Source organism: Lactuca serriola, chromosome 3 (genome assembly GCF_051521515.1).
Source record: "Lactuca serriola cultivar US96UC23 chromosome 3, Lser_US96UC23_V15, whole genome shotgun sequence".
NCBI lineage: Eukaryota > Viridiplantae > Streptophyta > Magnoliopsida > Asterales > Asteraceae > Lactuca > Lactuca serriola.
In genome coordinates this window covers 95,512,521-95,527,145 of record NC_136410.1, presented here as the reverse complement: position 1 = coordinate 95,527,145, position 14,625 = coordinate 95,512,521, and the positions used below count along the sequence as shown (strand labels likewise).

The following is a 14,625-nucleotide window of genomic DNA, read 5'->3' as shown; positions in this document are numbered from 1 at the left end:
TTAATTTTGTTTTAAAATTCTATAAGAAAACTTACTTGTTTTAATAATGGTGAGCAGAGGGGAATCGTCCCGACGATGATTGTGGTTCGGCACCGCGACTTACGTCCTTATCTGCGCGCTTTACGCTAATCCAACCAATCACTGGTCTTGTCTCTGAATCATGCTTATTAAAACTTATAAATTTCTTATAGGATACTAAACCAAAATTAAATAAATTTGAAGTAAATATATCATGCATAACCACCCTAAAAACTTTTCTTGGCTCTGATACCATTTTCTTGTTTCTGAATCATGCTTATTAAAACTTATAACATAACTCCTGCTAATAATGAAAATTTTAATTTAAAAAATATATTCAGTCGCAAGTATGATTGTATGTATGGGCGGATCCAATGTAGAGCCCGGGGTAGCCTGGGATACCCCTCAAATTTTTTTCGATAGTGTAATTCTTTTTAGCAAAATTTCGTTTTATATAGTGTATATATATGTTTCCTTTCACTTATAAACACAAACAAACATATGGTCTGCTGATAAGGTGCTAGTATATTGAATGGGAGGACTTAGGATCAAATCTCCCTCCTTACATGTTTTTTGTTTACCTCTTATTTTTATTTTCTCAGTTATTCTATCCTACATCGCCAAACACATGTAAATTCAGCCAATTTCGTCTATTATATTAACCTATTATCTTCATTCTTTATTTAATATCTACTTTGATTCCCACATCGATTCAAGTATCAAAAGATACTTCAACTTCATGTTTATATAACATGACTTGAGGTTACCTAAGGATTCGATTATGGTTTGGGTTTAAAACCAAAACGAATGGGGAAACCAAAGCACCCTAAAAGAATTGGGCCACCCAAATTTTTTTTGGAATACCCATTTGCTTTGACACTGACTCCGTCACTGACTGTATGAGTTATGGGCTTTCACGAAAATACTTGTTTTTAGTGACCCCAGTTAGGCAAACTAAGGACAAGAAAAGAAAATCTCATTTGTTAAATCATGATCGATACATCTTTGGTACTTTGTAAATTAAATATAATTCATTTGTAATAAGCTACCTTCGTTATTTTTAACGGGAAGTATCTCGTTGACTTTTCATCAATATTTTCAATTACAAAATTGAAATTCTATGAAACAAAACATGTGACAAATGTTTTGAGCACTTAAACTATACATACATGTGATACATAGTAGATCAAATTATTCTTCACGAATATTTCTATTTGAAAATGACATGAAATTATTTAAAATTTAATTCAAAGTCGAGACATTGCAAGAACGTTTTCCTGATTAGCAGGTGTATCATGGTGGTACCAAGTTTGATGCAAAAGAACTTCTTTATCAGATCTCTTGTTGTTTCTGTTGTTGTTGGTGTTGAGGGTTTTTGCGACTTCTCTTAGCTCCATTTTTAGGACCTTACCAGTGCCTGTTTTTGGTAGCACCTCCACAAACTCCACCTTCTTCGGAACCATAAATTTTGACATATTTTTCCGGCAATACGCCAAGATTTCAGCTTCCGTCGTGCTTCCTTTCTTTTTCAAAACAACAAAAGCACACGGACTCTCTCCCCACCTTGGATGAGGCATCGCCACCACTGCTGCTTCGAGAATTGCCGGGTGTTCGAATAGAATGGACTCTAGTTCTACACTACTAATATTTTCCCCGCCGGAGATGATCACGTCTTTTGACCTGTCTTTGATTTCAAGGTATCCGTCGGGATGGATAACTCCAACATCTCCGGTTAAAAACCACCCTTTCTGAAAAGCCTTCGCAGTCTCCTTCTCATCTTTTAAGTACCCTTTCATGATGCTACTTCCCCGTAGTACGATCTCTCCTATGGTCTTCCCATCATGCGGAACACTCTCCATTGTTTTCTTTGTCTTCACATCAACATCAGCGAGTGTGAGTATACTTACACCTTGACGAGCCTTCAATTTGGCCTGATGATCTCTAGGTAGCTGATTCCAATTTGATTGCCACTCGCACACAAGGGCAGGTCCGGTGGCCTCAGTGAGGCCATAGGCATGCATTATGTGGAACCCAAGGTCCTCCATCTTCTCCAAGAGGGCAGCAGGTGGAGGCGCACCTCCAGTAAGTATGTTGACCTTAGAGGTTATTGGACAACGTTCATGGGGTTTGGCCTCTAAAATGATGTTGAAAACAACAGGGGCACAACACATGTGGGTTACGTTGTGGGTCGAAATACTTTTGTACATTTCATCAGCGGTGGTGTTCCTTATGCACACATTGGTGCCACCTCTAGCCGCAACGCCCCAGGTAAATGTCCAGCCGTTGCAGTGGAACATCGGTAGTGACCAAAGGTACACAGCCTCGGTACTCATTTCCCACCCTTGAATCAAGCTCATCGTGCTCAGAAACGCACCTCGGTGGCTATACACCACCCCCTTCGGCTCAGAGGTGGTTCCGGATGTATAATTCAGTGAAATCGCATCCCACTCGTCCTCAAGTTCTTCACCTGAGTACTGGGGATTTCCGTGGTGGATAAGTTGCTGATACTCCAAATTACCAAGACGAACCCCAGTTGGCTTGTCAATGTCATCAATTACAATGACCAAAGGCATAGCGTCCTGCGCTGAAGAACCCGCCTTAAAACCCGCCACCAGCAGCCGTAGAGCCTCGGATGCTAAGGGAACGTACTCATAGTCAACAAAGAAAACCTTGGCTTCTGAATGACGGAGAATAGTGGCAATGTTTTTAGCATCAAGTCTTGTGTTAATTGCGTTAAGTACAGCTCCTGCCATTGGAACTGCGAAATGCATCTCATATAGCGCAGGTACGTTTGGTGCGAGCACAGATACCTATAAAATCGATCAAGCACATAATTAAATGAAAGAACCTCGTAGTAATAAAAAAATTTTGTTTTTTTAGTAGAATGGTGTCTGTAATCCATGAATGAACGCATACGTAGACTAAAAGTGAGAAACTTACGACATCATTCTTGACAACATTAAGTGAGCGGAGGGAGTAGGCGAGACGGCAGCACCGCTCATAAGTTTGTTGCCAAGTGAAGCGGACTCCACCGTATATGACGGAGGTACGATGAGAATAAACCATGGATGCTCTCTTGATGAATGTGAGAGGAGTGAGAGGGACATAGTTTGCTGAACATTTTCCAAGTTTATCCATTTACGCCTCAATATAGACTCACAACTAGGTGTTTTGTAGAGTGACTAGAGAATAGTTTATTTTTGTTAAACTTGTTTGATTTTGAGAGAGATGCATGTAATATGGTTGGAAGGAGGAGAAGAAGGGTGGAATATATAGAGAGAGGGAACACGTTATTATTCAGGTGGGAAGGAGGGGTGTGGAGGTTATTAGGTAATAACTGGGAAGATGCTTTGAGCCTTGGATGTTACTTCCAACTCTTTGTGTCAGTTTGTCTTGTGTCTGAACACAACCTTTTGACTTTTTCCAAGCAGTTGGTTGGTTGTTTCATGCATCATGTTTTATTTTATTTTAAATAAGTAGTTGTTTTCAAAAATGGAAGATATTTATTAAATATGTTTCGTGTTCTGATACATCACTTATATTTTATCACCCGAAAAAAAAAACATGTAACATTCTTTTGCGATTAGTTACTAGACATCGATTCTATTTTTGTTGGGTAAATGAATTGGATAGTTATTTCCTCAATTAAAAAAATATTTAAATAAAAAGAGAATGAGTTCTAAAGGTAAATCGTACATTTTGAACCGTCTATATCAATCATTGGAAAAAGATAAATTATAAAACAATAATAATATTTTGGATGTATCAATGGTTGAACGCTAATTAAGCATGTTTCGTACACAACGTGTTTTGTCTGTACATAACAATTATGTTTTATAGGATTTTATTGTACAACATTTTAAACATGAATTGTTGTATATGGAAAAATATTGTTGTCTACGAATTAACTCCCATTAAATTTATGGTATCCTATGAAATTTCAATCCTCAATAGCTAAGATCTTATTATGGAGTAAAATATTAAAGTCCTCAATAGCTAAGATCTTATTATGGAGTAAAATATTAAAGAAGCTAAAGTTTGAATCATAATAGCTAAAAATAACTCTTTTAACTAGAACTTGTTTGGTAATCACTCGACGGCAACGATATATGTGATCTCTTATAGCAATTTCTTTTATTCAATATCCATGAAAGAATCTCCTTTCACCCCAAGGAACACTTTAACCTTTCAGGTAAGTCCGAACCCTCAACGTGATCAATATTATTTTTTTTATTCTTGGAACCGGCAAATAATATATTAGAAAAAAAGAGGTCAAATAACAAGAAACTATAGGCCAAAAGTACAAAGTGCAGACAAAAAGTATTTACATACAAAAAGAAGGACTAGAGCACCGGTCAAGGTATTCGTACCCCGATCAAACTAGCCATCACAGTCATTTAATTCATTTTGGAGCAACTGTTTGGTTTTACTTAGAGCAAACCTTCGTATCCTAATCCTTTCACAAATATTATTTTTAATAAGTTAAAGTTTCGTTTTTAGCAAGACTAAATGATTACCCGCCAAAATTCCTTAATCACACAGGTTTCTTTGCTAGCATCATCAAAAACGTCAATATGATTCCAAGAATGAAAATTATAAGAACGGAGATAGACCGTTATTATTAAGCATCTCCATAAGAAGAAATGGATCTATGATTGGACAAATTAACATATAAAAGCGTACCCACAAGATTTGGAAACCGGTCTAAAGTGCCTTTCGGAATCAAGAAAAAGGGCGAACAACTTGATCATAATTTAGGCTTTCAGATTAGAGTATGTAAAATTATAACCACCAAGAGAAATATTAACTAGCTCTACATTCCTACTGAAATCATTAAATTGGTCTCAATCAAAAATCAATCCGGCTCTTCCATCACATTAAAATCATCCATAATAATTGCTTCATCATCATATCTTTTAATAAATGCCCACAATTGTAACCATAGCTCACATTTTCCTCCCATCACATGGTACATAAATACCGACTCTTCCACCACATTAAATCACCCATAATAATTGCTTCACCATAATATTTATTAATAAATGCCAAGAATTATAACCAAAGCTCACATTTTCCTCCCAGTACATATATATTGATTATCAAAAGATTCATGTTGGTTGGGTTTCACATACCATCCACAACCATACGATAATCATTTCATTCAATTCTCTGTTTGCAAATTTAGACCGATCCCAAATAAGTAGACCATGAAATGCAGCGCATTTTGACCCTCATCCGCTCAAAACCCATATGAAATTAATGAGTTTGAATCATATTTAATAATTCGTTTACCCGTTAATGACTCGTACTCGTTAACCCTTTTATTAGAAGCGATGGGTATCGATCACTACCTATCTGATCCGTTTATGACCCACCCGGTCTAAAATTTTAAAATATAATTTTATTATTTATAAGTTAAACATTTTATCACGGAAACAATGTTTTATACAAGACTCGAGGAGTTCGATCATTCTGTTTCCCCTTCCGTGTTCCTAATGGTCAAATTCCAATTGACTCCCAATACAAATAAATATGTGAAATTAGTATTACAGTCACAGGCGACAACCAAGAAGAAGAAGAAAATGATTTAGTCAATCTCGTTATGTAGAAGGGTTTCCAACAATCGACATTCATCAACCACGTTTGTTGAGAGAAGAACTTTGGGAAACACTTGAACAAACGTTAGTACAAAATTATAGTTGCAGAATAAGTTAATCTCAAAGGATCATGAAAACTCAACAATAATAAGTTAGATTTGTTAGATTGTTAGTTGCGGAAATGTAAAGTTCTGTAATGTAAAGGAAATGTAAATGACAAGTTATATCAAGTAGACACCAGATTGATTCATAACACGGTTTACATTCAAACACGAGTTAGTATATGAGATCAGTTTAAAGTGAAGAGAATATTCGATGATGATTAGTAAGATAAAGATATGAAAAAGTGATCATTTTATTTCAGAGAGAAGGATCAAAAGATCGTAGTAGAGAAGTAGTAAGAAATTAGAAGTATTTGATACCAAGCATGAGCACTCTATTTATAGAGTCTCCAAAAGTTACATTCAGAATAAACAAATGGTAAAACTACTGACTAGTATGGCCATGCAAGGTCCATTGGATAAACAAAGATTAACTCGCTAAATCAGTTGGACGTATCTAAGTCTTCACTGCGGTGGACAGGTTGTGGTAGGGAGACAGATTGCGGTAGTAGAAAGATAGTTACTATAAGAGAAATAGTTGTGGAAGGTAAAAGATGATTGCAGATCTCAAAGTTTCAGAGGGTCACTTCTTTGCTCTAACATTCCCCCCCTAAGTAACCTCTTCAACTTCTCCTTCATTACTTATTGAGTTTCAGAAATTTGATAAGCAGCCACCAAAACTTCGTCACCTCTCCTAACCAAGTGACTCTTCTTGTAATCTCATACTTCACTTCATCAGTTGTATGCTTAGTCCTCTAAACTGAAGCCAAGGTGACTTCAAGTTGTCTGTGGGTCATTTGATGCATTACGGTGATTGGGATGAAGTATTTAATATAATTGGTGGCTCTTTTATGCACAAATCCATGTTCAGGGAAGTTGGTTGCTCCTAAGGACCTTTCTTGATATTCTTTAGTGAATACTAGTGCAGGTTCAAGAGCTAGGAGATTGAACTTTTAGGCGAGTACAGGATGAATGTCCGCATTAATCTTAGCAAAATCACATACTGCTGACTTGAGAAATTCATAGGCTTTCTCATACGCAATCTTCATTTTCGGATGTTTCTCAGACTTGATTTGAAAGACCCTTGCAATCCTAAACACTTCCTCAGGATTCATGCAAGGAAAATCTGTTTGAGTCCTAATGTAGTAATTGCCTCTTCTTGTAAGCGTATAATGAATGAAGCCTGTCTTCATCAGGATGGCCGCGGTCAAAAGGTTCAAATACAATGAATTTTTTTGTGGTGGGAGAGATTAGAATATCCTAGTATCCATCCGAAGGTGGTTCAGCATACATTAGAACTGACCTATAATCATCATCAAGTAATCTTTAAGTGGGATTAACCTAGGAATTGATCAGGGTTTCATCCAAGGTTGGGTCGAAACCTTGTTCTCTCCAAATTAATTCAGCGAATGTTGCTGCTTTCAAGTCTTTCTTCCTTTGAAGAGTTACAAGAGAGTCAATGGAGTGCTTAGAAGACATTGTTGGTTCTAAATTCTTGAAATGAAGAGGAGTTTCCTGACGAGGAGGGGATTGATGTTGAACTTCTTTGTAACATCCCAAAATTCAAGCCCAAAAATTTCATTTTTGATTAATTAATTCATAAAACATTCATTAGGAAATATTGTATAAACACGTCATCTCAAAACCAAGTATCATGTTTGAAACCCACAACCATGAACAAATGTCATATCAGAGTACAATCCCAGAAAAACACCGTGCGGAAATCATATGTGAGTGTGTGTGATGCCATGCTACGCCGCCGGCTCTTTCCCCTTGGATGAAGAGGTACCTGAAACCAAAAACTGAAACCGTAAGCACAAAGCTTAGTGAGTTCCCCCATCATACCACATTCCATAAAATACCATCGGTATCTTTCAACCGGTAATCATCATCAGTATCTTTCAACCGGTAATCGTCATCGGTATCTTTCAACTGGTAACTGGAGACTATTCCACCCCCAACTACTAGCATACAATAGCAAGATATAAACACACATTCAGACATATCCGGGTACTGACCTACCCCTTGGCCCTAAGGACCACTATTAGGGAAAACTATCCCTATCATGTAGCATATCATACAAATATAACTCATAACCAAACGCATACCAAACCAAGATAAATTATCACAAAGACAATTATTTTGTAAATACTCCTCAGTGGTGGGTCGGCATTGTGGCCTTAAACCCACCCCTACTGGAAGGTAACTCACCTCGTAGCTGCTCAACTGTGCGAGAATCCTCTAACTGTTGCCACTGCTGCTCCGGAAATCCTCCGGCTAGAATTCCGACAAAATACTTAGTCAGAAACCGACATCTACCCTTAGGGTAAAATGACCATTTTACCCCTTCACCAAGTGAAAGTCAAAGTCAAAGTCAAATTCCAGTTGACCTGGCTCGCCGAGTTGGCTCGTCAACTCGTCGAGTCCTTATCCTTCCATCAGACCTCATACCTGTCTCTACTCGTCGAGTTAGGCGAGGACTCGACGAGTTTTCCTTCTAAATGAACACCGACTGAATCCACATGTGTAACAATCAGAAATTTTGTTCCCTCGCCGTAACCGTTTCGTTAATAAAACTCGTCTAAAGCGAATGGTTCCGATTTCATCTTTCAACTAGGTCAATTAAGTTAAAACTTTTATTTTGACCTTTTAAGTATCCAAACATGTTGGAAACATGTGAAAACGTCTCAAACTAGTAATTAGAAAAATTTTAGTTTCGACCATATCGGGTAACGACAACTTAATCGGGTGCGACCCAAAGCATCGGTTAACGTCGGTATCGGGTAGAATTCCACCGTGTATCAAATTCAAACCATATTTAAAGTGAATTAAGACTCATTTGGAGCCTTTTCACTCTCTCTCTAACCTCTCTCCTCAAATCCAACTTGTTGATCCAAAATCATCCATTTCAAGCCTCAAAACATCAAGGTAATCATCCTAGCTCTTAGTATAACATCCATAGCCTTCATTTCGTGTTCAAATCATAGAATAGGACCATAAACATGTGTTTACGGCCCTGGAACAACCTTAGGCCGTGAACACATGTAAATGGGGTTTTTGAGCCTTAAAACCCAACCAAATCACGATAGGAGCTTAGATATGGCTTAAGAACTTATTGGATTGGACTTAGAACACCTTGAATATCATTTTTGAGGAGTAAACATGAGTTTACTGCCCAAGAACATGCTTGGTCCGTAAACTCATATACATGGGTAGTAAACTCCTTTTTGGGTGTTAAAATGCAACTTACACACCCCATAAGCCTTGGAATAAATCCTAGAACCAACAAAAAATCATTTGGGGGCCTTAAACATAACAAAAACACTCTAATTGAGAGTTTACGGCCATAGCATATGCTCCAGGGCCGTAAACTCCTAAAAGTGTGTTAATTGATGCCCTAAACTCACCCTAAGCCTTGTAAAATTTAGTTGAATAATTTGTGATCAATCCTTGGCCTTCAAAACAATTAAGATTGATGTGAGTGAGAGTTTACGACCGTAAACACTTAGTTTACGGCCATAAACTCATCTATTAGTCCATATAATGATTTTGTCCCTTTCAAATGCCCAAAAACCAAACCTAGCAACACCCCCTTATTTGATGTAAGGCCATTTAACACATAAAAACACCCACCATGAGTTTACGGCCGTAAACTCATGGGGATGTGGTGTTTAGGGCTGTGAACACTCCCTAGAGTTTACTCTTGAAGAGTAAACTCTATATCCTAGCCATTCATGTCCAGAAACGTCACCGGGTCACTTCAAACGCCTATTTTGGAGTGTTTTCGCGTCTTAGAATGTTCAAGTGTATCTAATTAGTTATTTAAATCTAATTAGATATATTTGTGTATTAATTAATATTACATAGGAACCTCGCTCGTATTCAAGCCTCGGTTCGACGTTTAGCATCCTATTCGACATATTTCCGCGTCCGGTGAGTTCATACCCCTACCCTTTTTCAATGGTTTTTCAATGTTTTCAGGGGGGAATACAAGCAAAAGTACAAGAGTATCTTGTACTTAAACTCATAATTTCATTTAAATGGTTTCATAATTCATATCCTTTTAAGAATTAAAAACCTATTTACAAACTGTTTTACCTTGCAGAGTTGTTTGTTCAAACCGATTTTTAATTCTTATATATATACTGTTATGTTGTATATTTCACAATTGATTGTTCACACTTATAATGATATAGATCACGAAACATTTGTAATGTCTGTAATAAAACACCTAGGTTCGAGTGTAAAAGACAGATACCATTAGAAAACATGAAACATTTGTAATGTCCTTAAAAATAAATCTAGGCTCGAGTGTAAAGGACAGACACCATTAAAACTTAGTTAGTCATAGATACTACTTCCCTTAGGCACGAGAAGTAATGAGTAATCCTAGGATTGGAGACACGTCCTCTGTAACACTTCCTTGGCACGAGAGAGTGGAGGACTAACCATGTAACCAGAATCTCCAGGAGGGAGAACGTGACTTGAGTGTATAGATCTATACGGGACTGACAATCCTGCACCTGGTTGCTAGCTACAGCCGAACCGAAAGTTTCAAGGGTGACGAAAGTCATAAAAAGGATACTGGCCCTGGCCCGTGTCATATCTAGTCTGAAGTATGGTTAAGGACTCGCAATCAAGATTAGGAACACTTTGCACTTAATTATTAGTTTTATGTACGTAATAAAACTAATGTACATTTAAGGATAATTAGACTTTCAGGAGACAATTCACACACACACACAAGTAGGAAAATATAGGATTTTCCTGGGTAATAGTAGTATGTAACCAGAAACATGTAACAATTCAGATAGCTAAACTTTACAATTCACAAGAACAATCATGGTTTTCAATCTATATTTTCATGTATATCAAACTATCTTGTATCTAGTTCGGGATGGTAGTCCCATGGTATTCAATCTATATTTTCATGTATCTCAAACTATATTGTATCTAGTTCGGGATGGTAGTCCCATGGTATTCAATCTATATTTTCATGTATATCATACTATCTTGTATCTAGTACGGGATGTTAGTCCCATGGTTTTCAAACTACTTTCCATCTACAATTCACGTATATCAAAGTATTTTATATCTAATTCGGGATAGTAATCCCATGATTCTCAATATATAGTTTTGTGTATTAAACTATACTCTATGATATTCAATCGGTCTTGTATTTAAGAAAATATGGGATTTTCTTGGTTAACCACTTTTTCAGGAAACTAAAGGAACTCTCTCTTTTCTCAAAATAAACCGCTTATGAGCTCACCAGCTTTATGCTGATTTTTAAACTGGTTGTATTCTCAGGTTCTCCTTAGACAGGTATCCCGACGATCTCTTTTGGCGAAGACGGAGTGAGTAGAAGACTCGTCTCATTTTATTCATATATACTATGTATCACACTTGTACTACTTTACTTTTGAACAAATGTAATGAAAACTATGTAATGTAATGCTTTGTGTTTTACTTCGCTAACTATGTACATTGGTTATGATATTCCCATGAAGTCACCTCCGCCCCGAGACGTTTCCGCCTTCGGTTTCGGGGTGTGACAGATTGGTATCAGAGCCCTTGTTTATAGTGAACTAAGTATACCAAACTTTACAAGGGATAAGACTATAAACACTAAGGGGCCTAAGTGCTCTGAACTAAAAGTATACCTCAAAATATAAGTATTTTAAAAAAGTATACAAGTATCCTAGACGTTGAAAATCCTATCTATAAATAGAACAAAGCATAAGTAAATGGGTGTTGTATGCTACAGTTAAACCTGGGCAGTTATGTAGTCGTGTCTAGGATCAATATAGCCTGATCAACTATATTCATTCGAGACACGGCCGACATGTGCTTGGGAGTGACTGTGGAATGCGGCATACCTAAAACTTACCCAAATACCACAAACAACGAGTCGTCGTCGCGGTGAATCATGAAATACTATGGGTGTAACAACGCAAATTTTGAAACAAATTTTTCATTTTAAAAATAGAGTATTTTCATTCAAAACAAGGCATAAATAATTTAAGTGTCATGTCAAATACAAACTGTCTAAATCCCAAGATCATAAAAACATCCTTCAGTGTGTATCGATCACGCCGGCGCCTTCCCGCGGTCCTCACTAGCACCTGAAACACATACATAACAACTGTAAGCATAAATGCTTAGTGAGTTCCCCAATATACAACTTACGCACATACGCCTTTCCAGGCCCTGACCTTCCGGTCCATGTGTCTTAGGGGACTTCCGTCCCTGCTGGGTAAACCTTCCGGTCCTACCCACGCCGACCTTCCGGTCCATCACACAACATATCGCCTTCCGGCCCATAACATATTGCCTTCCGGCCCATAATATAATCGCCTTCCGGCCCATGACATACATAGCACACATATAACAAATAACTTACCACATATAGCATACATATCACATATCATATCCGACCTTCCGGTCACACAGTCAAACCCTTCCGGGTACAGTATAGTGAGAAGACTCACCTCGTGAATGCTGAAAGCTAGCAAATCCTGAAATCACTCGTGCACAATCCGACGAGCTACAACCTCCCTATAACATCACATATCCCTCATTAACACTTATATCTTCTAAGTGTGACTATTCCTAAGAAGTCAGACTTAGGTCAACTCTGGTCAACGGTCAACGGTCAACGGTCAACGGTCAACTCGACCGGACTCGGCGAGTGTCATGACGACTCGGCGAGTCTAGACGTCCTCCCCAACTTCCCCTGATGTTCCCTTTCTACTCGTCGAGTATCCCTCTTGGCTCGACGAGATCCTCATGGAAGAATCGCGGGGCCACCCCGACTCCACCCGCCGAGTCTGAAGAACAGCTCGACGAGTTCCAGTCAATCTCCAAGCTACTCGCCGAGTCTGTTCATCGGACTCGGCGAGTCCATGCCATGCAGTCGATCAAACTGCTTCCTGAGATAAGTTTTGTCCCGAAATACACAAGCATGGGACCTTCTGGACCTCTAAAGGTCCTAATACAGGGTTATAGTCGTTTGGGTAACAAGGTACTAATTCATCTAATCACCAAATGGGTTCCATAAACCCTAAATCCATGCACACATCAACAATACAGAAAGAATCCGAAATATTACCTGAATAACGCACTCTCTGTGTCCCCAAACCGCAGAACTCGAATCCCTTGCTGTTCCTTTAGCCAAAACTCTTCTCCTCCTTGCACAACAATTTCTTCAAAGCCCTAATATCCTTCAATCTTGCTCTAGATCCCCATAGCCGTTTAGGGTTCTTCTCAGTCGACTAAAGACGGACAATGACGGCCTATAAGTGCATTATATACGTTCCAAAACCAAACGGCTAGGGTTTCTGCTGAACAGCGTCGACTCGCCGAGTCCATATTTGGACCCGTCGAGTCCAATCGCGAACCCGCGACCAAGTCTGCGATCCTACTCGGCGAGTCTAGGCTCCAACTCGCCGAGTCCCCTCTTAAATCACCCTAAAAACATAATTTAACAATACCTGAGATTCCGGGCTGTTACAACTCTCCCCCACTAGGATTAGACTTCGCCCTCGAAGTCTCACTCTGAAAATAGCTCCGGATGCTGCTCCCGCATCTCACGTTCCGGCTCCCAAGTCATTTCCGAACCTTTCCGGTGTTGCCACTGGACCAACACCAGAGGTACTTCCTTGTTCCTCAGAACCTTGATCTTCCGATCCCTGATGGCCACTGGTCTCTCAGCATAATTCAGGCTCGCATCCACCTGAATATCCTCCAATGGAACCACTGTCGACTCATCGGCTATGTACTTCCTCAATTGCGACACATGAAAAGTGTCGTGGATCTGTCCCAACTCTGCTGGCAACTCCAACCGATAAGCTACCCGGCCTATCCTTGCAATCACACGAAATGGTCCAATATACCGGGCCCCAACTTGCCCCTCTTCCTGAATCGAATCACTCCTTTCCAAGGAGAGACCTTCAGGAGAACGAAGTCGCCGACCTGAAATTCAAGCTCGGATCGGCGCCTGTCTGCATAACTCTTCTGTCGGCTCTGGGCGGTCAATAACCTCTGTCTAACTTGCTGAATCTGCTCTGTCGTCTGAAGCACGATCTCTGTGCTGCCCATCACTCTCTGTCCCACCTCTCCCCAGCAAATGGGGGTCCGACACCTCCTACCATACAACAGCTCAAAAGGTGGCATACCAATGCTCGAATGATGGCTGTTGTTGTAGGAAAACTCTGCTAAGGGTAAATATGCATCCCAACTACCCCCGAAGTCTAACACACACGCTCGAAGCATGTCCTCCAGCGTCTGAATCGTCCGCTCGCTCTGACCGTCTGTCTGGGGATGGTATGCGGTACTAAAATGCAATTTAGTACCCAGCTCCTCATGGAATTTCTTCCAGAACCTGGAAGTGAAGCGCACATCACGGTCTGAAACAATCGAGATCGGCACTCCATGCCGAGATACCACTTCTCTCACATATATCTCCGCCAACTTCTCCGCTGAAGAACTCTCGCTGATGGCAAGGAAGTGTGCACTCTTCGTCAACCTATCCACAATCACCCAAATTGCGTCAACTCCCCTAGCAGTCCTCGGCAATTTGGTGATGAAATCCATAGTGATCTGTTCCCACTTCCACTCGGGGATCTCCAATGGCTGTAACTTGCCATGCGGTCTCTGGTGCTCGGCCTTAACCCTACGGCAGGTCAAGCACCTCTCAACGAACCATGCCACGTCCCTCTTCATACAGGGCCACCAATACTCTTTCCTCAAATCCAAATACATCGTCGTAGCACTGGGATGGATCGAGAATTTCGATCTATGAGCCTCTTCCATCAAAGTAATACGCGTAACGCCCACGAACGGTACCCAGATCCGACCCTGAAACGTCATAAGCCCTCGCCCATCCTTAACGAACTCTGAAATTAACC

General features: G+C 39.6%; 1 protein-coding gene across 1 annotated transcript; it reads right to left on the bottom strand.

Moving 5' to 3' along the window:
- Positions 1 to 976: 976 nt before the first annotated feature.
- On the bottom strand, positions 977 to 3,293 carry LOC145092890 (trans-cinnamate:CoA ligase, peroxisomal-like). The gene is made up of 2 exons (XM_079030883.1): positions 2,959 to 3,293; positions 977 to 2,828 (listed from the first exon to the last, which is right to left on the bottom strand). The coding sequence occupies exons 1-2, from the start codon at positions 3,154 to 3,156 to the stop codon at positions 1,266 to 1,268; spliced, it is 1,761 nt and encodes a 586-aa protein (XP_078887009.1). The 5' UTR covers positions 3,157 to 3,293; the 3' UTR covers positions 977 to 1,265.
- Positions 3,294 to 14,625: the final 11,332 nt, after the last annotated feature.

Coding starts and splice junctions, on each gene's coding strand:
- LOC145092890 (XM_079030883.1), bottom strand. CDS start 3,156: ATGGATAAACTTGGAAAATGTTCAGCAAACTATGTCCCTCTCACTCCT. Junction 2,829..2,958: donor ATGTTGTCAAGAATGATGTC/GTAAGTTTCTCA, acceptor TCGATTTTATAG/GTATCTGTGCTCGCACCAAA.